Genomic DNA, 19,073 nt, shown 5'->3' with positions numbered 1-19,073 from the left:
AAGAATTCCAGTCTGGCATATGTGTTCAGTATCACTGACACCAGCCGTGTTTACACTACCATTTAATGAGCCAGGCACCATGCTCAATGCTTCATATGCATCATCTAATTTAATTCTCCCAACAAGCCTAAGGGAAGGTATATCCCCACTTTATAGATCAGGAAACTGAGGCTCAGGGACATAAGGACAATACCTGAGGTCACCCAGCTGATATGCATAGTGGAGCTAGGACTCCATCCATTGCCTGATGCCAAAGCTCATGCTCTTACCTTTGAACAATGAACCTGCCTAATGGATGTTCAATTTAAACTCCTAGACTCTTTACCTGCAAGATTTTGTGTAACTTCTTTCCTCTTCAAGGGTGACTTACCTAAATAATCTGAGATTATCTGCAAGTTTAGGGATATCAGTAATGTCCTCCTGAGGAAAAGCAGATAACATTTGACAAGCAGTAATTAGACAGGTGGTGCTGATACTCTGTACCTGCACTGTCCCACACTTTAGCCACCCGCCATGTGTAGCTATTTACATTAGAATTAATTAAAATTAAATAAATTGAAAAACTCAGTTCCTCAGTCACACCAGCTACATTTCCAGTTGTTACCTTGGGGGTGAGGTGGGGGAGGGTTAGGACTAGGATCGGGCACATGTGGGACTTCTGGAGTGATTGGTAAAGTTCTAGTTCTTGATTTGGGTGGTGACTTGGGTGATAAATTAATACTAATTTGTTAAGCTGTACGTTTTTGTATTTTTTACTTTTCTGTGTCATATATTACACAAATGAAAAAAGATTTTAAAAACTACCACACACTATCACTCAAGTTAAAAATTTGAGTTAGAAACTACTAATTTGGGGCTTCCCTGGTTGTGCAGTGGTTAAGAATCCACCTGCCAATGCAGGGGACACGGGTTCGAGCTCTGGTCTGGGAAGATCCCGCATGCCGCAGAGCAACTAAGCCCGTGCACCACAACTACTGAGCCCACGTGCCACAACTACTGAAGCCCGCGTGCCTAGAGCCCATGCTACTCAACAAGAGAAGCCACCACAATAAGAAGCCTGCATACCGCAATGGAGAGTAGCCCCTGATAGCTGCAACTAGAGAAAGCCCACGTGCAGCAACAAAGACCCAATGCAGCCAAAAAGAAATAAATAAAAGAAATAAATTTATAAAAAAACTACTACTTTTATGTATAAACAAAATATTTTACAATGTTTACATCAGAGTGGATAAGTCTTGCTATATCTAGTTCACTGATTAAACTCTCAGAAGGAATCTCGTTCAAAGTTCATTCTGCAGTGTAGGTTGGTGCCTTTTTTCAAACTGAAAAGACTATTGTTTGGCATCAAATAAAAATACTGAGGGAGGTAAGAAGGGAATTTTTTATTTATTCTAAGAAGGATGACTTTTCCATTGTAAGTATTTAGTGGAGGATGTAGACAAAAGAGAAGTCCAGTTTCATGGGGCCCATGTCTCTAATAAATGTGATTCAGGGCCTGAATCTCTACAGAACCTGGGAATTCAGTTTGTATGAAGTATTTGCTTTGGCATGATACCAATTTCCTATTTTAAGGAATTTAACCATAATAGAACACACATTAAATACAAAACTATATAATGACTCATTTTTATCTATTACTATTTATAGCCAATTACAATGACTCTACCTCTCTGATTCAATGTGATTAAACTAATGACTGAAGAAATTATACAAAAGAGTGGCTCCCAATGAATGAATCAAACAAGGAGGGGCATTGCAATTATAAAGCTGACATTCAGCCACATTTCTTGGGTAAGGAGCAATAAAGATGATAAAACAGTGTTATTTCTTTGTTTTACTGGAGAGTTTTTCTTTATTTACTAAAGTCAAAATGTTCAGGAACTTTTTACAATGTCCAACCTTGCCCAGTTGAAATGTATGACTAAGTCAACAGATCATATGGTTTCTCTACTTTCACGGCTACCTCATTCTTCTAGACTTAAGTTAAAGGGCCAATTCATGTTCCACACTAGTGAAATGGAGCCCTCAGCAGTCTTTCCCTCATACAAGCTAGCTTATCTTTAAGAAGAAATACAATATGAAACAATCGTCATTGAGAGTGATGAAAATACCTTACCGTCTCTTACAGAGCGACCTGAGAAAAGCTAGTCAGTTCTTGCTAGGTTTAAGTTTGTCAGATGAAGAGAGTATTTTCTATTTTTCAAAATCAGACAAAATATTCCCTTATTTATAATAATAAAAAAACTCATCTATGTTTGTCAATCAGAGCAAAGCCACAATTCCGAGTTATCAGAAAAATTCATACCAAAGTGTTGTCTGCTTTTCCACCTTCCAGGGTCACTTCCAAATTAGAAAGTGCTGCTTCTACTTCGTCGACCTCAGACTCATTTGTAAAATCCTGTATTTCAGTAGACAACGACAGTTTGCTAATGTGATACTACAACAAAAACAGAGGTTTTAGGAATGTTATAAACACAAGGGAATCCATCGGCCATTTCTTCTTTGAAGACAATTCCCCTGTAATACTGAACATCTCCTGGAAGGAGATCCCCCAGCTATGTAAGGAAAATGAAATATAATTTAAATTATTTTGAGATTTATGGTTAGTCATGTTCCAACTCAGTTCTTTCCCATCACTGGTTGACCTTGTAGTGCAGAAGAGATGAGGACGGCAAGACTGATGCCTCATAAGATGTGCATGTGGATGGGTTATGAGGAATATTTTAAATAATTTACTACCCTCATTTTCAGCTCTTTTTCAAAGAAAAACAATCAGTATGAAGAAAATGAAACTTTAAGGAGAACAAATTTGCTTTGTCTCCTTTCAGAGAAAGGTACCGAGGTTCCCATACCTGTAGTGCTGCAAAGATCAACATTTCTTCCTCCGTGCAGTCAATTTCTTCTAAGAGAATGGCCCACCTGGCTTGTTCATAAAGTTGGTTTATTCGGACAGCATCGTACTAGAGAAAGAAAGAGATATATGTGTGTGTATGTATGAGGGGGCATATTTACATTCCACAGTACAAAAGATCTAGAATAACTGAGGCCAATCCTTGTTAATCAGATGCAATAAACTTTAGTTCAGGTAACGGAAAGAAACCCCTCTATCTTTCCACTGCCCCAGCTCATTTTACTTCAGAATTAAGAACTTTCTTTCTCAAAATATTTTCCAGAGCTTCTTGAAGGGGCCAAACTGACCCATCTTAGATTCCAGTATTTTCCCTTTCTTATCACACTTCTATTGTTGGGAAACACAGGTAGTGAAATGGTTTATGTGATAAGAAGTATAAGGAGAAGGGGTCCCCAGGCTGATCTGTAGACTCTGTAAATCTAATCAGAATCTGACAGGGGATTTTAGTGGAACTTCATGCAAGCTGATCAAGTTGGGCTGGAAGAGACAATCTTCAAATATCTCCAAGAACATTTTGAAAACGAACAATGCTGGGGAGACACTTGTCCTCCCAGATATTAAAATATATAATAAAGTGGCAGCAACTAAAATAGTGTGGTATTGGTATAGCATTTCACAAAATGTCAGTAAATCAATATCCAGCAACAGACCTATGTATGTATATAATTTAATATAAAAGAAAATGGCATTTTATCAGCAGGGGAAGAAAGAATTCAGCACTATAACAGTGTTAAAAATGCCAAGCAATTTGGAGAACAAAAATCGAAAATCACAAAACAATCTTACACATCCAAAATACATAAATTACAGATAGATTAAAGAATCTAAACATGCAAAACCACAATGAGATACCACTTCACATTCACTAGGATGAATCTAATCTAAAGGACAGATAATAACAAATATTGGTGAGAATGTGGACAAATTGGAACCCCTGTGCATTGCTGGTGGGAATGTAAAATGGTGTAGCCTCCATGGGAAACAGTTTGGCAGTTTCTGAAAAAGCTGAACATAGAATATGATCCAGCAATTCCACTCATAAGTATATACTGAAAAAAAATTGAAAACCGGGACTCAAACAAATACTATTACACCAATGTTCATAGTAGCATTATTCACAATTGTTAAAAGCTAGAAACAACCAAAGTATCTATCAATAGATGATTGAATAAACAAAATGTAATGTATATCCAATACATACAATGGAATACAATGGAGTATTATTCAGCCTTGAAAAGGAAAGGAATTCTGATACATGCTATAACATAAATGAACCTTGAAGACATTACGCTCAGTGAAATCAGACAGACACAAAAGGACAATTATTGTATGGTTCCACTTACATGAAGTACCTAGACTAGGCAAATTCATACAGACGGAAAGTAGGATAGAGGTTACTAGGGGCTGGAGGAAGGGGAGAATGGGGAGCTTTGTTTAATGGGTACAGCGTTTCTGTACAGGATGATAAAATAGTTCTGAAAATAGTGGTGATAGTTGCACAACACTGTGAATGTACTTAATGCCACTGAATTGTAGACCTAAAAATGGTTAAAATGGCAAATGTTATGTTTTGTATATTTTACATTAATTTTAAAAAGTCAAAAAAACAAAACAAAACCCAGACTTGTACATGAATGTTTACAGCAGTATTTTTCATAATAGCGAAAAAGTAGAAATAATCCAGATGTCTGTCAGCTGACAAATGCATAAATACATATATATATAATGGAATATTATTTGGCAATGAAAAGAAATGAAATACTGATACATGCTACAATATGAATAGACCTTGAAAATACTAGGCTAAGTGAAAGAAACTGTCACAAAGTACCACATAGTTTGTATATTGTATAACTCCATTTACATGAAATGTCCAGAATAAGCAAATCCATAGAGACAGAAAGTAGACTGATGGTTGCTTAGGATTAGGAGGGTTGGAGGGAAATGGGAAGAGACTCCAAATGGGTGATGGACTTCTTGGTGGGATGATGAAAATGCTCTGAAATTAGATAGTGGTGTTGGTTGCACAACTCTGTGAATATACTAAAAACCATTGATTTGTACATATTAAATGGGTGAAATGTTGGTATGTGAAATGCATGGTATTATGTGAATTATATATCTAAAAGCAGTTGTAAAAAATCTAAAGATAACAATCAAAACTATTAGAAGGAAACATGAGAGAAAACTTTTTGTAATTTTTCAGCAAGGAAGCCCTTTCTAAGCAAGACAGGAAAACTTTTTTTTTTTTTTTTGCGGTACGCAGGCCTCTCACTGTTGTGCCCTTTCCCATTGCGGAGCACAGGCTCCGGACGCGCAGGCTCAGCAGCCATGGCTCACGGGACCAGCCTCTCCGCAGCATGTGGGATCTTCCCAGACCGGGGCACGAACCCGTGTCCCCTGCATCGGCAGGTGGACTCTCAACCACTGCGCTACCAGGGAAGCCCAATAACTAAACATTTTAAAGTGAAAAATCCCCTGAATAAGATTATATGTTTATAAGGTATAGATTGAAAGGAAATATCTGCAATAAAAAAAGGTAATATCCATTACACACAAAGTGCTCCTATAAATAAATACGAAAAATATAAAGAGTTCAATAGAAGATGGGGCAAATATATATATCAACAGGCAATTCACAGAAGAAACCAAAATGGCCACATAAACATTAGAAAAGATTCTCAACCTCACTAGTAATCAGAGAATTAAAATTAAAACAAGAAGACATAGGGCTTCCCTGGTGGCATAGTGGTTAAGAATCCACCTGCCAACGCAGGGGACACAGGTTCGAGCCCTGGTCTGGGAAGATCCCACATGCCGTGGAGCAACTAAGCCTGTGCGCCACAACTACTGAGCCTACGTGCTGCAGTTACTGAAGCCCGTGCGCCTACAGTCCATGCTCCACAACAAGAGAAGCCACTGCAATGGGAAGTCCGCACACCACAACGAAGAGTAGCCCCCACTCACCGCAACTAGAGAAAGCCTGCACACAGCAACGAAGACCCAACACAACCAAAAGTAAATAAATAAATTTATTAGAAAAAACCCCAAAAAACAAGATGACATAATTTCTATTTTCTTATGAGATTTACCCAGGCTGTAAGTGCTGGTAATGGCTGGTATTGGTGAGGATGTGGTGCAAACGGGCACTTACACACGAGATCAGTAGGAAGAACTTTGGTGGGATATTTAAATGTTTTTTTTGCCCTTTCATGAGCATGTTCAAACATCAGTTACTATTCTAAAGAAATGCAAAGCACTCATCAAAGACACTTGTACAAGAATGTTCACAGTTTTTGAAACAGGAAAAATTTCAAGCAACCCACAGGTCCTGATAAACTATAGCCTTTCCTCTGATTATTTTGTACTAGTTAAAAAAAGTGAGTCAGACACATATGCTGACATGAAAAGATGGCTGTGATATATTATGAAATAAAAAGAAGTGAGGGCTTCCCTGGTGGTGCAGTGGTTGAGAGTCCGCCTGCTGATGCAGGGGACGTGGGTTCGTGCCCCGGTCCGGGAAGATCCCACAGGCCGCGTGGCGGCTGGGCCCGTGGGCCATGGCCGCTGGGCCTGCGTGTCCGGAGCCTGTGCTCTGCAACGGGAGAGGCCACAACAGTGAGAGGCCCGCGTACCGCAAAAAAAAAAATAAAAATAAAAAAATAAAAAGAAGTGAGCTACACAGCAAATACATGATCCTATTTATGTAGGAAGAAAACATCCTAAAAATCTGTTCAAAAATACGTTTATAAATGTATGTGAAAAACTCTGCATGAATAATTAATCATTAAGCTGTTAACTGTGGCTAGTTCTCAGGGGAAAGGTCATGGTAAAGGACTATTTTCCATTTTTACTCTAAATAATTCCTTTTTAGTATTAGCCATCTTTAAGTGTATGGTTCAGTGGCATTAAGTACACTTGCGTTGCTGTGCAACCATTACCACCATCTGTCTCCAGAACTCATTTCATCTTACAAAACTGGAATTCTGTACCAATTAAACAATAACTCTCCTATGTTTGATTTTCTTTTCTTTTTCTTTTTTTCATATTGAGGCTATACTTTACTGTATCCTTTAAAAAAGATAAAATGTTAAAGATAACATGGGGGAGAAATAGAAAGATAAGAGTATCTAAACAGGTTTATCACGGGTTGGTTGGCATGAGTTTGTTTTTCGTTTTGCATTAACTTTATGCACACTAGGGAAAAAGGTGACAGGGAAGGTCAAAATCCGCAGTGAGCCCGAGCCTGGCAAGCGGTGCTGCTCTTAGGCCAGTGGGATCATGACCTGTCCACAGGCTCCCTCCTTCTCAGCATTTCTAAAGCTGCTTGGAAAGGAGGGCAAATGCAGATCCAGGGGTGTGGTTCTCAGGAGGCTGGAATAATAAGAATCTTAAGAAAGTCTGTCCTTGTTTTGTGAACTTCGACAGGTGTCATAGAAACCCTCAGGAATTTGCCCCAGAATCCTCCAAAAACAAACTAAAATATGACACGCATAAAAACATTCATGGTAGCATCATTCATAACAGCTCCAAACCAGAAACAACCCAATGTCCCTCAACTGGAAAATGGATAAACAAGTGTATCCAAATGTGTCCATCCACATGATAGGACACCACTCCAGCAAAAACACAGAAAACCTTCAAAGTCATCATGCCGAGAGTCCAGATACAAGATTACACACTGTATGATTCCATATGTGAAATTTCTAGAAAAGGCAAAACTCAAGACAGAAAGCAGACCAGGTGCAGGCTGGGGCTGGGGGCAGGGACTGACCACAAATGGGTATGAGGAAACATTTTTGGGTGACACAAGTGTTTTAAAACTAGATTGTGGTGATGGTTGCACAACTATATAAATTCACTGAAAATCACATTGTACACTTACAATGGGTAAATATTATGGCATGTCAATTATACTGTAATCCAAAGACATGACAACTAAACAAACCACACACACAGTGCACACCAAAACCAGGCAAGCAACCCCCAACCCACTCCCCCAGAGGCCCCTGCCTTTAATTCACAGCTGAAACACAAAATCTAAATAGTATGTGTGGTTGCCGAAATCTGAATTGGACTAACAAACTGTCATATTTGTCTATCTATCTATCTATCAATCAGTCAATCATCTATTTCTCCCTCTCTGTCTGCTGTAGGGGTTTTAGTGAGAGTAAGTTAAATCACCCTGTAAGGCTTCTCTCTCAAATGCAGTCAGTAAAGATTTAAAAAATTTAATAAGAGCTTTCTCACCTAAAAATACTTAACCTCCACCCCAAGCCAGATTAAAAAAAACCTCTTTGACAGAATATTGGTTAAACAAGAGTTGCCTGCATTTACAGACTAACATCAAGAGAAGAGGCCGGGCCAGCCTGGCTCCTGCTGAGGAACCTGGATTCCTCTGCGGCATCCACAGAGCTCTGGATTTTCCTCTTTGGAGGCTTGTTCACATTCCCACTGAGGCTCTGAGACAGCACAAGGTCCTGGGTCTTCACAGGTTCATTCATTAACAGGTGTCCCAAAAGCTTTTTTCCTGAGAACTCTTTCAGTGGTTTCAGCTACTCAGAAACAAATTTTTCCCTGGTGGGAACTGGCTACTGCTGCCCTCTCCTTGGCCCTCAATTTCCTTTGTCTCCTGGTTAATTGAAAATAGAAACCACCAAAGCACGTGGTTTCTGCCAACTCCACTGCTTGAATCCCTGTTTCTCCCTATCTAGTCAATTCAGTAAACCCTTCCCTCCTTCCACCAACCAACAATATAAAAAAGAACAAAACCTACCTCCCATAGTTTTCATGCTCTCAGGAAAGGATTACTATTTGGATCTAATCACTCTTAAGTGATTCCCTAAAAACTTGGGTAGCAAGTTTTTTAAATTAATTAATTATTTTGGCTGTGCTGGATCTTCATTTCTGTGCACAGGTTTTCTCTAGTTGCTGCAAGCGTGGGCTACTCTTCGTTTAGGTGTGCGGGCTTCTCATCACGGTGGCTTCTCTTGTTGCAGAGCATGGGCTCTAGGTGTGCGGGCATCAGTAGTTGTGACATGTGGGCTCAGTAGTTGTGGCACGCAGGCTCAGTAGTCGTGGTGCACGAGCTTAGTTGTTCTGCAGCATGTGGGATCTTCCCGGACCAGGGCTCAAACCTGTGTCCCCTGCATTGGAAGGTGGATTCTTAATCACTGGACCACCAGGGAAGTCCCCAGTTGGATAGCAAGTTTTAGTATCTTCTAGGCCTCTTATTAAGACTGATGTACCTTTTCTCTAGTGAACATTTAAAAAAATACTATAAACTACTGGAGTCACAAAAGTTTTTTTGTTTTTTTTAAATGCACACATTTTAAAATGCACTTAAATTGGGCAAAAGAGTATATAATGATGGAATTCATTTTGAATGAATTCAAAAGGGACAAGGGGTGTACAATAAAAAGTCAGTCTCTTTCCCTTCCTTGTTCCCCACAAAGTGTAGTTCCTCTACCGATTGTTTTGTACCTTGTTCTTTTTCATTCAGTAATATTCCCTGAATATGCTCCCCATCAAAAGAAAGCTGATTCATTCCTCCTAATCAAAACACTATATGAATGGACCATAACGTATTTAACCAGTTCCCTATTGATGGATGTTTAGGTGTTTCCAATTTTTCCCTAAAACAAATAATGTAATAACTGTTCTTGTGTACAGACATATCAACTCACATATTTGAGTATAACTGTGGTATAAATATCAAGGGGTGGATTTTCTGGGTCAAAGCCATGCAGAATGGTAATTCTGATAGATATTGCCAAATTGCCTTCCATAGAGGCTAGATTAATTCATAATTTGACCTACAAGCAGTGTATGTATGAGAGAGCCTATTTCCCCATACTCTTGCTAACTAAGATAGTGCATGAAACTTTTTGATCTTTGCCAGTATAAGACCTTATAAGAGCCATTGTAGTTCCTTTTCTATGAACTATGTGTTCACATCCTTTGCTCATTAGTCTACTGGGTTGTTGGTATTTTATTATTGATTTGGAAGAGCTCTTGATATATTAGAGACTGGCCTTTTGTTTGTAGTATGTGTTGCAATGACTTTTTTTTAACTTCATTTATAGTTTTTTTGTCATGCATAAAATTTTCATTTTTTAATTAAAATGTACCAATATTCTCTTTATGGATTCTGGATTTTGCATTTTTAAAGTATATCATATTTGAAATGTATTCTAGTACTTTCATACATCTGAGATTTTAATCAGTGCCTGTTGCCTCAGCTCTACAGCTTGCTTGGATCTCTCCTCTGAAAGCCAGAGAAGAGAAGCTCCCTGGTCCTATTATATGATTTAACTCCTAAATGTAGGATACCTTGTATGTTTGCAGTGGTTTCATGGGTGCTATCTTTGCTCTTCTTGATTTGATTGTAGATTCCTTGAAAGCACAAACTCTATCTTAAGTTTCTATATCCCTCTACCCAGGAGCCTTAAACTTGGTTTCATTTATAGCACTCTGTACTTTAGGAGGGCAGAGAAGGGAGGGCTGCCACAACTCTAGAGTGGTTGGGGAATCATCCTGCACCCCAAAGTCCTATCCCACCAGCTTGAGTTTTCCTGTCACCTTTGGGTTGACAGCTGCTATTTGGCTGTTAGATTCAGAAACATTTTGTTCATAGGCTATGGACACAGAACTCCTTACCAATTAAGCAAGCAGGGGCTGGTGGCAAAGAGCCTAGGACAACAGCCCCAGTAACATTTGCCTTCCGGGTTCTTGTCTCCTTCTGGAAGAATGATTCCTTTTAATCTTCCACTTTTTAGACAACACATTTTTAACACTGCCCCTCCATGTTTGATATTTATGCTGATGATCTGCCATGTCTGAATTCCTTGACTGTGATGTCACTTACATGTTCCTGACTATTATTTTAAGCAGTAGATGACTGAGTTTACTTTTAACATTGAGCTCAATTGCCAAAGCAAGGGTTTTAATGGGGAATCTCTTGGCAAGGAAATTGATAGGAGGGTCTCCAAGGACCAGCTGATCCCATCCTGGAGGAGGCGACTAGGAAAGTCTGACTCTCCCAGCATCCTTGCAGCACGTAGGGGTTGAGGGTAAAGGAAATATCAGAAGTGTTCCATAACTCCAAGGAGTTTGAAGCTTATTTGTAGAGAAAATCCATGAATTTGGTACAATTAGAGGTGTGAGTCCTGAAATTACACTCAGTTGTGGCTCAGAGAAGAGATGGGCCAGTGTGACCAAGAGTAGAGAAAAGCTCCTTTCTGGAAGGAATAAGACCAGAATGCGATCTTAGGGCAGGGTTTCTGAACCTGCGATTCTTGGATTTGGGAGTCTAAATCAGGTGGTCCATAAGCCTGGATTAGAAAAAACTACACCTCCATTTGCACTGGCTTTTAATGGAAATTTAGCATTTCCTTCCATGGTGAATGTAGGCCACAAACCACAGTACTACAGAGCACTTGTGACTTCATGACTACCAGAATCACAGATTTTTCATATTGTATCACAGTTGCTATTTTCAAACAATGCTCACATTCATTATCACTTTGATATCAACTAATTAAACAGATATGTTACTTATATCCATTTTGAAAAATATTTTGGTTACTATAGTTCAATATAGTTCCATTTTGTAATCCTATGTATTTTATTTCATAAATTTGAAAACGTTATTCTAACGTCCAGCTGTTTTGGGCCCTCAACTTCTATTTTAGTTCTTGGCACACCGTAGTTGTTCGATAAATAATTGAATAAATAAAACAACAGGGGCACAAGTCTGAAGAGATAAGTTGGGGCCACATTCCTGACTTAGCAATTAGAAAATGCATAAGTATGTTTTATTTATGTGTTATCTAGTTTCAGAAAAAAATTTAAGGCAGTTTATTAGAATAGATAGCATACAATAAGGTAGATTAAGTTACCTAGGAACTAGGCAAGGAAAGAGTAAAGCTGAGTCAGGAATGAGGCTAAAAAGTGAGGTTACAGAAAGTGTAAAGATTTGGTTCTAGCAGGCAACACAAAAAGGAAAACCTGAATAATTGTATAATTCACATTGCCCTTAAGAAAATCAAAACAATTGGTTAAGAGAAGCCGTAACAGTAATTTCTCCTGAAGATTTTATCAAAGAAGACCTAAAGTTTGCTTTCTTACCATGATTCACTGGAAGTGATGTACTCCAGATGCAAGCTAGGCCCATGGGCAGTAAGTTGGATCTCAGTCAAAGACTGAGCAAGAGCTCCACAGAAACAAGGAAGAGGGCTTATTTTGAAGCAGATGCCAGTTAGGTAAGCAGTGGGAGTCCAGATGGGCCTCTGGAGACCAGACAAAATGAGGACCAAGCAGAAGACAGTGACACAAGAGGTGGAAACACTGCCGTGGATGAGGAAGGAACGGGTGCAGAAAAGGTGACCCGAGGCAGGCCCCTTGAACAAGTGCCCGGTGATAATTGAAGAATTAGCAGTCAGCTCGGAACTGGGATGGGAGGATACCATCATGCTGTGCACTCAGAGGACTGGTGACCCAGTGTGTGTTTTCTACTTTGGGCCACTTTAAGTGCCGATTCACAACTCTACAAAAGGGAGAATTGGGACAAGGAAGGGGCAGATGTTCAGAGGACTTATTTCACCATTCAGCTGTCCTAGGAAACTTCAGGTGGGAGATGTGCACTTAAAATGAGAGTTGGAAACCAGCTGGGGGTCTTTATTTATCCAGATAATCCCTCTGTCTCATCACCCAAGACTCATTCAGCACCGCAGTGGGGAGCCAGGTGTGTGCTATCATGAGATCCTGGCTTCTTTGCCAAAACCCCTTCCCTTTTAACCTGGGCCTTGACAACTCCCTCCTTCCTAAGCATGAAGGGCTCCAACTCTGTGAGTCACTCTCTTTTTGTTCCTGCTTCACCGTGAATGGAGAGGGACAGCACATGCCATGAGTGAAGACCCTTAGCGACTCCCCTAACTCAGGGGTAGCCTACCATGCTCGCTAGAGACAAACAGATGAAAATCCAGAGACCAGTATACATTTATTGGTCTAACCCTACAGAGCTAAACAGAAGGTTACATAAATTAATCCTAATTTTGAAAACTAAGTAACTCAATTTTACACTTTCATGCATTCACATTAAAAAAAAAAGGGAGAGACAGAATACAGAAAAAGTATCTTACTTTGGGATTCAAGTCAAAGAAAGTGTAGTATTTAAATCGTAACAGCAGCTGCTCATCCTCCTGGATGCCTTGCTCCATAAGGGAACGTGAGGAGTCTAGCCAACTGGAAAACAACAGGATGAGTTTTAAAAGTCAATCAATTTTACATACATAATTATAGTATTATACAATGTGTTTTTATATACATATACATGTATATCTAAATGTATATGTGTGTATATATACACCCTTGAACAAAGTCCGGGTTAGTAATATAACCAAAACTCAGTAAGGGAGATGACTTGATAATAGCTTATATCTCCATTTTATCATACAGCTTTCCAACTGCTTTTTTGTTTGTATATATTTTCTCACTGACACTTTAAAGTAACCAAATGAAGGAGCCAGGGCAGTTCTTATTTTTATTTTTTTTTGAGTTAATTTTTTACAATTTAGTTTTATTTATTTTGGCTGCACCAGGTCTTAGTTGCGGCATGTGGGATCTTTAGTGGTGGCATGTGGACTCAGTTGCAGCATGTGGGATCTTTAGTTGCGGCATGCGGGCTCTTAGTTGCAGCATGCGGGATCTAGTTCTCTGACCAGGGATTGAACCAGGGCCCCCTGCACTGGGAGCACAGAGTCTCACCCACTGGACCACCAGGGAAGTCCCCCAGGGCAGTTCTTATTTTCTCAGTTTTACGGATGAGGAAAATGAGCCTCAGCAGCATTAAGTGATATGTTCAAGGTCACATGCCTCGTGGTGGAGCCAGAATTAGAATCTGCGCTTGGTGACTATTGTATGTACTTGTTCTGCATGTATTTGCTGACTGCTGACCACTTCTACACTAGGTGGTCCAACCCAGAACTGGCTCTATCTTACAGAAAGTTCTATGTAGAACTTTCTGTAACGATGGAAATATTCTATATTGCCCTGCCCAACTGAGTAGTCACTAGCCACATGTGGTTACTGAAGGTTTAAATGTGGCTAGTGCCACATTTTAATTTTAATTATATTCAAACATAAATGTAAATGTCCATATGCGGCTAGTGACTCCTGTACTGGGTAGCACAATTCTAGTGTTTGAAAGATAAATACTGGCAATGGTGAGGTGTGATGAAAAGTTAACAACAAAACAAGGTGGGAATGAAGGGCATCCAATACCACTGAAGGAAAATGGTTTGAAATTCTATCAAGTATTTTATATATGTTTACATATATTGATTATATATACTCATATATGTAATATTCTATTACATATTATATATTCCCTTTTGGGAGAATAAGAATAACCAAGATGCAGTCTCCAACCTAAAGGAATTGACAGTCCTGTGGGGTAACCAAGCCTTATACTAAAGGAACAAGGTAACACTGGAGCCAAAGAACAGAACTCAAGGGAAGTGACTGATCTTGAATGGTGACATCTCAGAAGAAGACTGTATGCGGCTGGGCTTTAAAGGACAAACAGGGATGGGCTGGTAGAGGAGGAGGGAAGGAGAGGGTTCTGGAGCAGGGGAAAAGCTGGAGGTGAGGCGGTGACACAAGAGTGAGCATGCACGTGGGGGGATGGGGTGCATGACAGCACAGCAGGACGGACAGATGGACATCTTCAGGGCCAGATCTCACAGGGAGTGGAATGCTGTTAACAAACTTGACTTGACTTGGTTGACAACAGGGAGTGAAATAGATGGTGGTTTGAGAAATAAATTGTGTTTTCTGAGACCACTTCATACAAAAGCTGAAGGACTCACTTGTTGGATCACAGAATGGAGGAGTGCTCTACGAAAGACAGTGAGGTCACCTTGGGTCTCCCCTGCTGCTCCATGGGGACCAACCCACTTATAAGCTGTTCTACATTCCATAAAATACACTTTGCACACGTGTATGGTTAAAGAATTAGTATTCACATACGGTAAACCGTTGAATTAACCCAGTGAGTAAATGTTGTTACACTTTAAATGTATTGAAATGATGAAAGGCTGCATTTTTCCCTTTTGTTGCTAAAATCAGCACTGACTTTTGTGAATAGTATACAATCCCTAGGCATGCTAACTTAAAAATGAAACACCCCTTCCCCCATCCCTGCAGCATCTCTCTTACTATATCAACATCAGTTCACAGAGACGCAAAACCAAGTCATGTCCTTACCCTGCGTTAAGCTTGGCTTTGTCAACCAGAGACCGAGGCTGGTACATGTCAGCAAGAGCTTCTGGTGACTGAGGGGGCTGGCTGAATGCGAGGATACTGCAGTTTTGTTCAGTCAAAGGGCTGTCACTGAACCAAGTCATTGTGGATGACGCTGGCATTCCGTTGATGGGGTCATATGTGGGGGTCATGGTTCTACTGTATAAGCCAGGACTTACTGCAAAGCAAAGGAGAGAATGAACTAGGATATGAGATTTGGGGTAGGAATCTTTAGAAAAATAATTACCAATATTGCTTGTACTAAAATGGATTTTGAAGTTAAATGTTTGTTAACATTGAAAATAATCAGATAAGTCATGAGTGATGGGGAGAGAAGTTAAACATAGGTAAAACTCCTGTCTGAATATTTAGCTCCTGGGAAGCTTGGGAACTCATAGGCTGTAAAAACTTCCAAAATCAACCCAGACAGATGTGGGGCTATCTCCTCAATAATTCAAAATTCTCCTATTTCAGTAGTGAGTTCTGGCACTATTAGAAAACTGGAGCTCTCGCAGAATGCATGAATACACTATATTTTTTTGGGAAATCCCCTAAACAAATCACAGTATTTAAAATTTTAAGAAACCAGTTAGTTGACGGTTTATAAATCATCTGACTCTAATTTGCATAAGGAAAGCATAAATAATCCTTTTCATTCTTTGCATTGCAATATACTATGCAAGAAGCCCTCAGAGTTGCAAGCAAGCTAGAGATTATTTTTTCGTTTTTTTACATCTTTATTGGAGTATAATTGCTTTACAATGGTGTGTTAGTTTCTGCTTTATAACAAAGTGAATCAGTTATACATACATATATGTTCCCATATCTCCTCCCTCTTGCGTCACCCACCCTCCCACCCTCCTTATCCCACCCATCCAGGTGGTCACAAAGCACCGAGCTGATCTCCATGTGCTATGCAGCTGCTTCCCACTAGCTATCTATTTTACGTTTGGTAGTGTATATATGTCCATGCCTCTCTCTCACTTTGTCACAGCTTACCCTTCTCCTCTGCATATCCTCAAGTCCATTCTCTAGTAGGTCTGTGTCTTTATTCCCATCTTACCCCTAGGTTCTTCATGACATTTTTTTTCTTAGATTCCATATATATGTGTTAGCATATGGTATTTGTCTTTCTCTTTATGACTTATTTCACTCTGTATGACAGACTCTACGTCCATCCACCTCACTACAAATAACTAAATTTCATTTCTTTTTATGCCTGAGTAATATTCCATTGTATATATGAGCCACATCTTCTTTATCCATTCTACCATACTGTCTTGATTACTGTAGCTTTGTAGTATAGCCTGACGTCAGGGAGCCTGCTTCCTCCAGCTCCGTTTTTCGTTCTCAAGATAGTTTTGGCTATTCGGGGTCTTTTCTGTTTCCACACAAACTGTGAATTTTTTTGCTCTAGTTCTGTTAAAAATGCCAGTGTTAGTTTGATAGGGATTGCACTGAATCTGTAGATTACTTTGGGTAGTAGAGTCATTTTCACAATGTTGATTCTTCCAATCCAAGAACATGGTATAATGTATCCTGCTACTTTACAAAATTCATTGATTAGCTCTAGTAGTTTTCTGGTAGCATATTTAGGATTCTCTATGTATAGTATCATGTTATTTGCAAACAGTGACAGCTTTACGTCTTCATTTCCATTTTGGATTCCTTTTATTTCCTTTTCTTCTCTGTGCTATGGGTAAAACTTCCAAACCTATGTTGAATAAGACTGGTGAGAGTGAGCTACCGTCTTGTTCCTGATCTTAGCGGAAATGCTTTCAGTTTTTCACCATTGAGGACAATGTTGGCTGTGGGTTTGTCATATATGGCCTTTATTATGTTGAGAAAAGTTCCCTCTAAGCTTACATTCTACAGGGATTTTATTATAAATGGGTGACGAATTTTGCCAAAAGCTTTCTCTGCATCTATTGAGATGATCATATGGTTTTCTCCTTCAATTTGTTAATATGGTGTATCACGTTGATTGATTTGCATATATTGAAGAATCCTTGCATGCCTGGAATTAACCCCACTTGATCATGGTGTATGATCCTTTTAATGTGCTGTTGGATTCTGTTTGCTAGTATTTTGTTGAGGATTTTTGCATCTATGTTCATCAGTGATATTGGCCTGTAGTTTTCTTTCTTTGTGACATCCTTGTCTGGTTTTGGTATCAAGGTGATGGTGGCTTCGTAGAAGGAATTTGGGAGTGTTCCTCCCTCTGCTATATTTTGGAAGAGTTTGAGAAGGATAGGTGTTAGCTCTTCTCTAAACGTTTGATAGAATTCACCTGTGAAGCCATCTGGTCCTGGGCTTTTGTTTGTTGGAAGGTTTTTAATCACAGTTTCAATTTCAGTGCTTGTGATTGGTCTGTTTGGTCTGAAGTGGGTCTCTTGTAGACAGCATATATATGGTTCTTGTTTTTGTATCCATTCAGCCAGTCTGTGTCTTTTGGTGGGAGCATTTAATCCATTTACATTTAAGGTAATTATCAGTATGTTGGTTCCTGTTCCCATTTTCTTAATTGTTTTGGGTTTGTTATTGTAGGTCTTTTCCTTCTCTTGTGTTTCTTGCCTAGAGAAGTTCCTTTAGCATTTGCTGTAAAGCTGGTTTGGTGGTGCTGAACTCTCTCAGCTTTTGCTTGTCTGTAAAGGTTTTAATTTCTCCATCAAATCTGAATGAGATCCTTGCTGGGTAGAGTAATCTTGGTTGTAGGTTTCTCTCCTGCATCACTTTAAATTTGTCCTACCAGTCCCTTCTGGCTTGCAGAGTTTCTGCTGAAAGATCAGCTGTTAACCTTATGGGGATTCCCTTGTGTGTTATTTGTTGCTTTTCCCTTGCTGCTTTTAATATGTCTTCTTTGTATTTAATTTTTGACAGTTTGATTAATATGTGTCTTGGTGTGTTTCTCCTTGGATTTATCCTGTATGGAACTCTCTGTGCTTCCTGGACTTGATTAATTATTTTCTTTCCCATATTAGGGAAGTTTTCAACTATAATCTCTTCAAATATTTTCTCAGTCCTTTCTTTTTCTCTTCTTCTTCTGGCACCCCTATAATTCGAATGTTGGTGCATTTAATGTTGTCCCAGAGGTCTCTGAGACTGTTCTCTGTTGTTTTTATTCTATTTGCTTTATTCGGCTCTGCAGTAGTTATTTCCACTATTTTATCTTCCAGGTCACTTATCTGTTCTTCTGCCTCAGTTATTCTGCTATTGATCCCATCTAGAGTATTTTTCATTTCATTTATTGTGTTGTTCATCATTGCTTATATCCTCTTTAGTTCTTCTAAGTCCTTGTTAAATGTTTCTTGCATTTTCTCTATTCTACTTCCAAGATTTTGGATCATATTTATTATCACTATTCTGAATTCTTTTTCAGGTAGACTGCCTATTTCCTCTTCATTTATTCTGTCTGGTGGATTTTATCTTGCTCCTTCATCTGCTGTGTGATTTTCTGTCTTCTCATTTTGCTCATCTTACTGTGTTTGGGGTCTCCTTTTTGCAGGCTGCAGGTTCATAGTTCCCGTTGTTTTTGGTGTTTGTCCCCAGTGGCTAAAGTGGGTTCAGTATGTTGTGTAGGCTTCCTGGTGGAGGGGACTAGTGCCTGTGTTCTGGTGAATGAGCCTTGATCTTTTCTTTCTAGTGGGCAGGTCCACGTCTGTGGGTGTGTTTTGGGGTGTCTGTGGACTTGCTATGAGTTTAGGCAGCCTCTCTGCTAATGGGTGGGGTTGTGGTCCTGTGTCGCTAGTTGTTTGGCATAGGGTGTATAGCACTGTAGCTTGCTGGTTGTTGAATGAAGCTGGGTGCTGGTTTTGAGATGGAGATCTCGGGGAGATTTTTGCCATTTGATATTATGTGG

General features: G+C 39.4%; 1 protein-coding gene across 2 annotated transcripts in view; it reads right to left on the bottom strand.

Annotated features, from left to right (window-relative positions):
- FERMT1 (FERM domain containing kindlin 1) overlaps positions 1 to 19,073 on the bottom strand; it is a 60,851-nt gene that overhangs the window by 22,755 nt on the left and 19,023 nt on the right. The window contains exons 5-9 of one of the 2 annotated variants that reach the window (XM_024764274.1): positions 15,179 to 15,392; positions 13,054 to 13,156; positions 2,853 to 2,960; positions 2,306 to 2,437; positions 371 to 420 (exon numbers count right to left, since the gene is read on the bottom strand). In XM_024764274.1, the coding sequence (XP_024620042.1) occupies positions 371 to 420; positions 2,306 to 2,437; positions 2,853 to 2,960; positions 13,054 to 13,156; positions 15,179 to 15,392 (607 nt within the window). The remainder of the gene's footprint in view (positions 1 to 370; positions 421 to 2,305; positions 2,438 to 2,852; positions 2,961 to 13,053; positions 13,157 to 15,178; positions 15,393 to 19,073) is intronic. The other variant, XM_024764275.1, reaches the window with a different exon arrangement.

This window comes from Neophocaena asiaeorientalis, unplaced genomic scaffold (assembly GCF_003031525.2).
Source record: "Neophocaena asiaeorientalis asiaeorientalis breed wild unplaced genomic scaffold, Neophocaena_asiaeorientalis_V1.1 scaffold400, whole genome shotgun sequence".
Taxonomy (NCBI): domain Eukaryota; kingdom Metazoa; phylum Chordata; class Mammalia; order Artiodactyla; family Phocoenidae; genus Neophocaena; species Neophocaena asiaeorientalis.
This window is presented reverse-complemented; position numbering and strand designations above follow the sequence as displayed.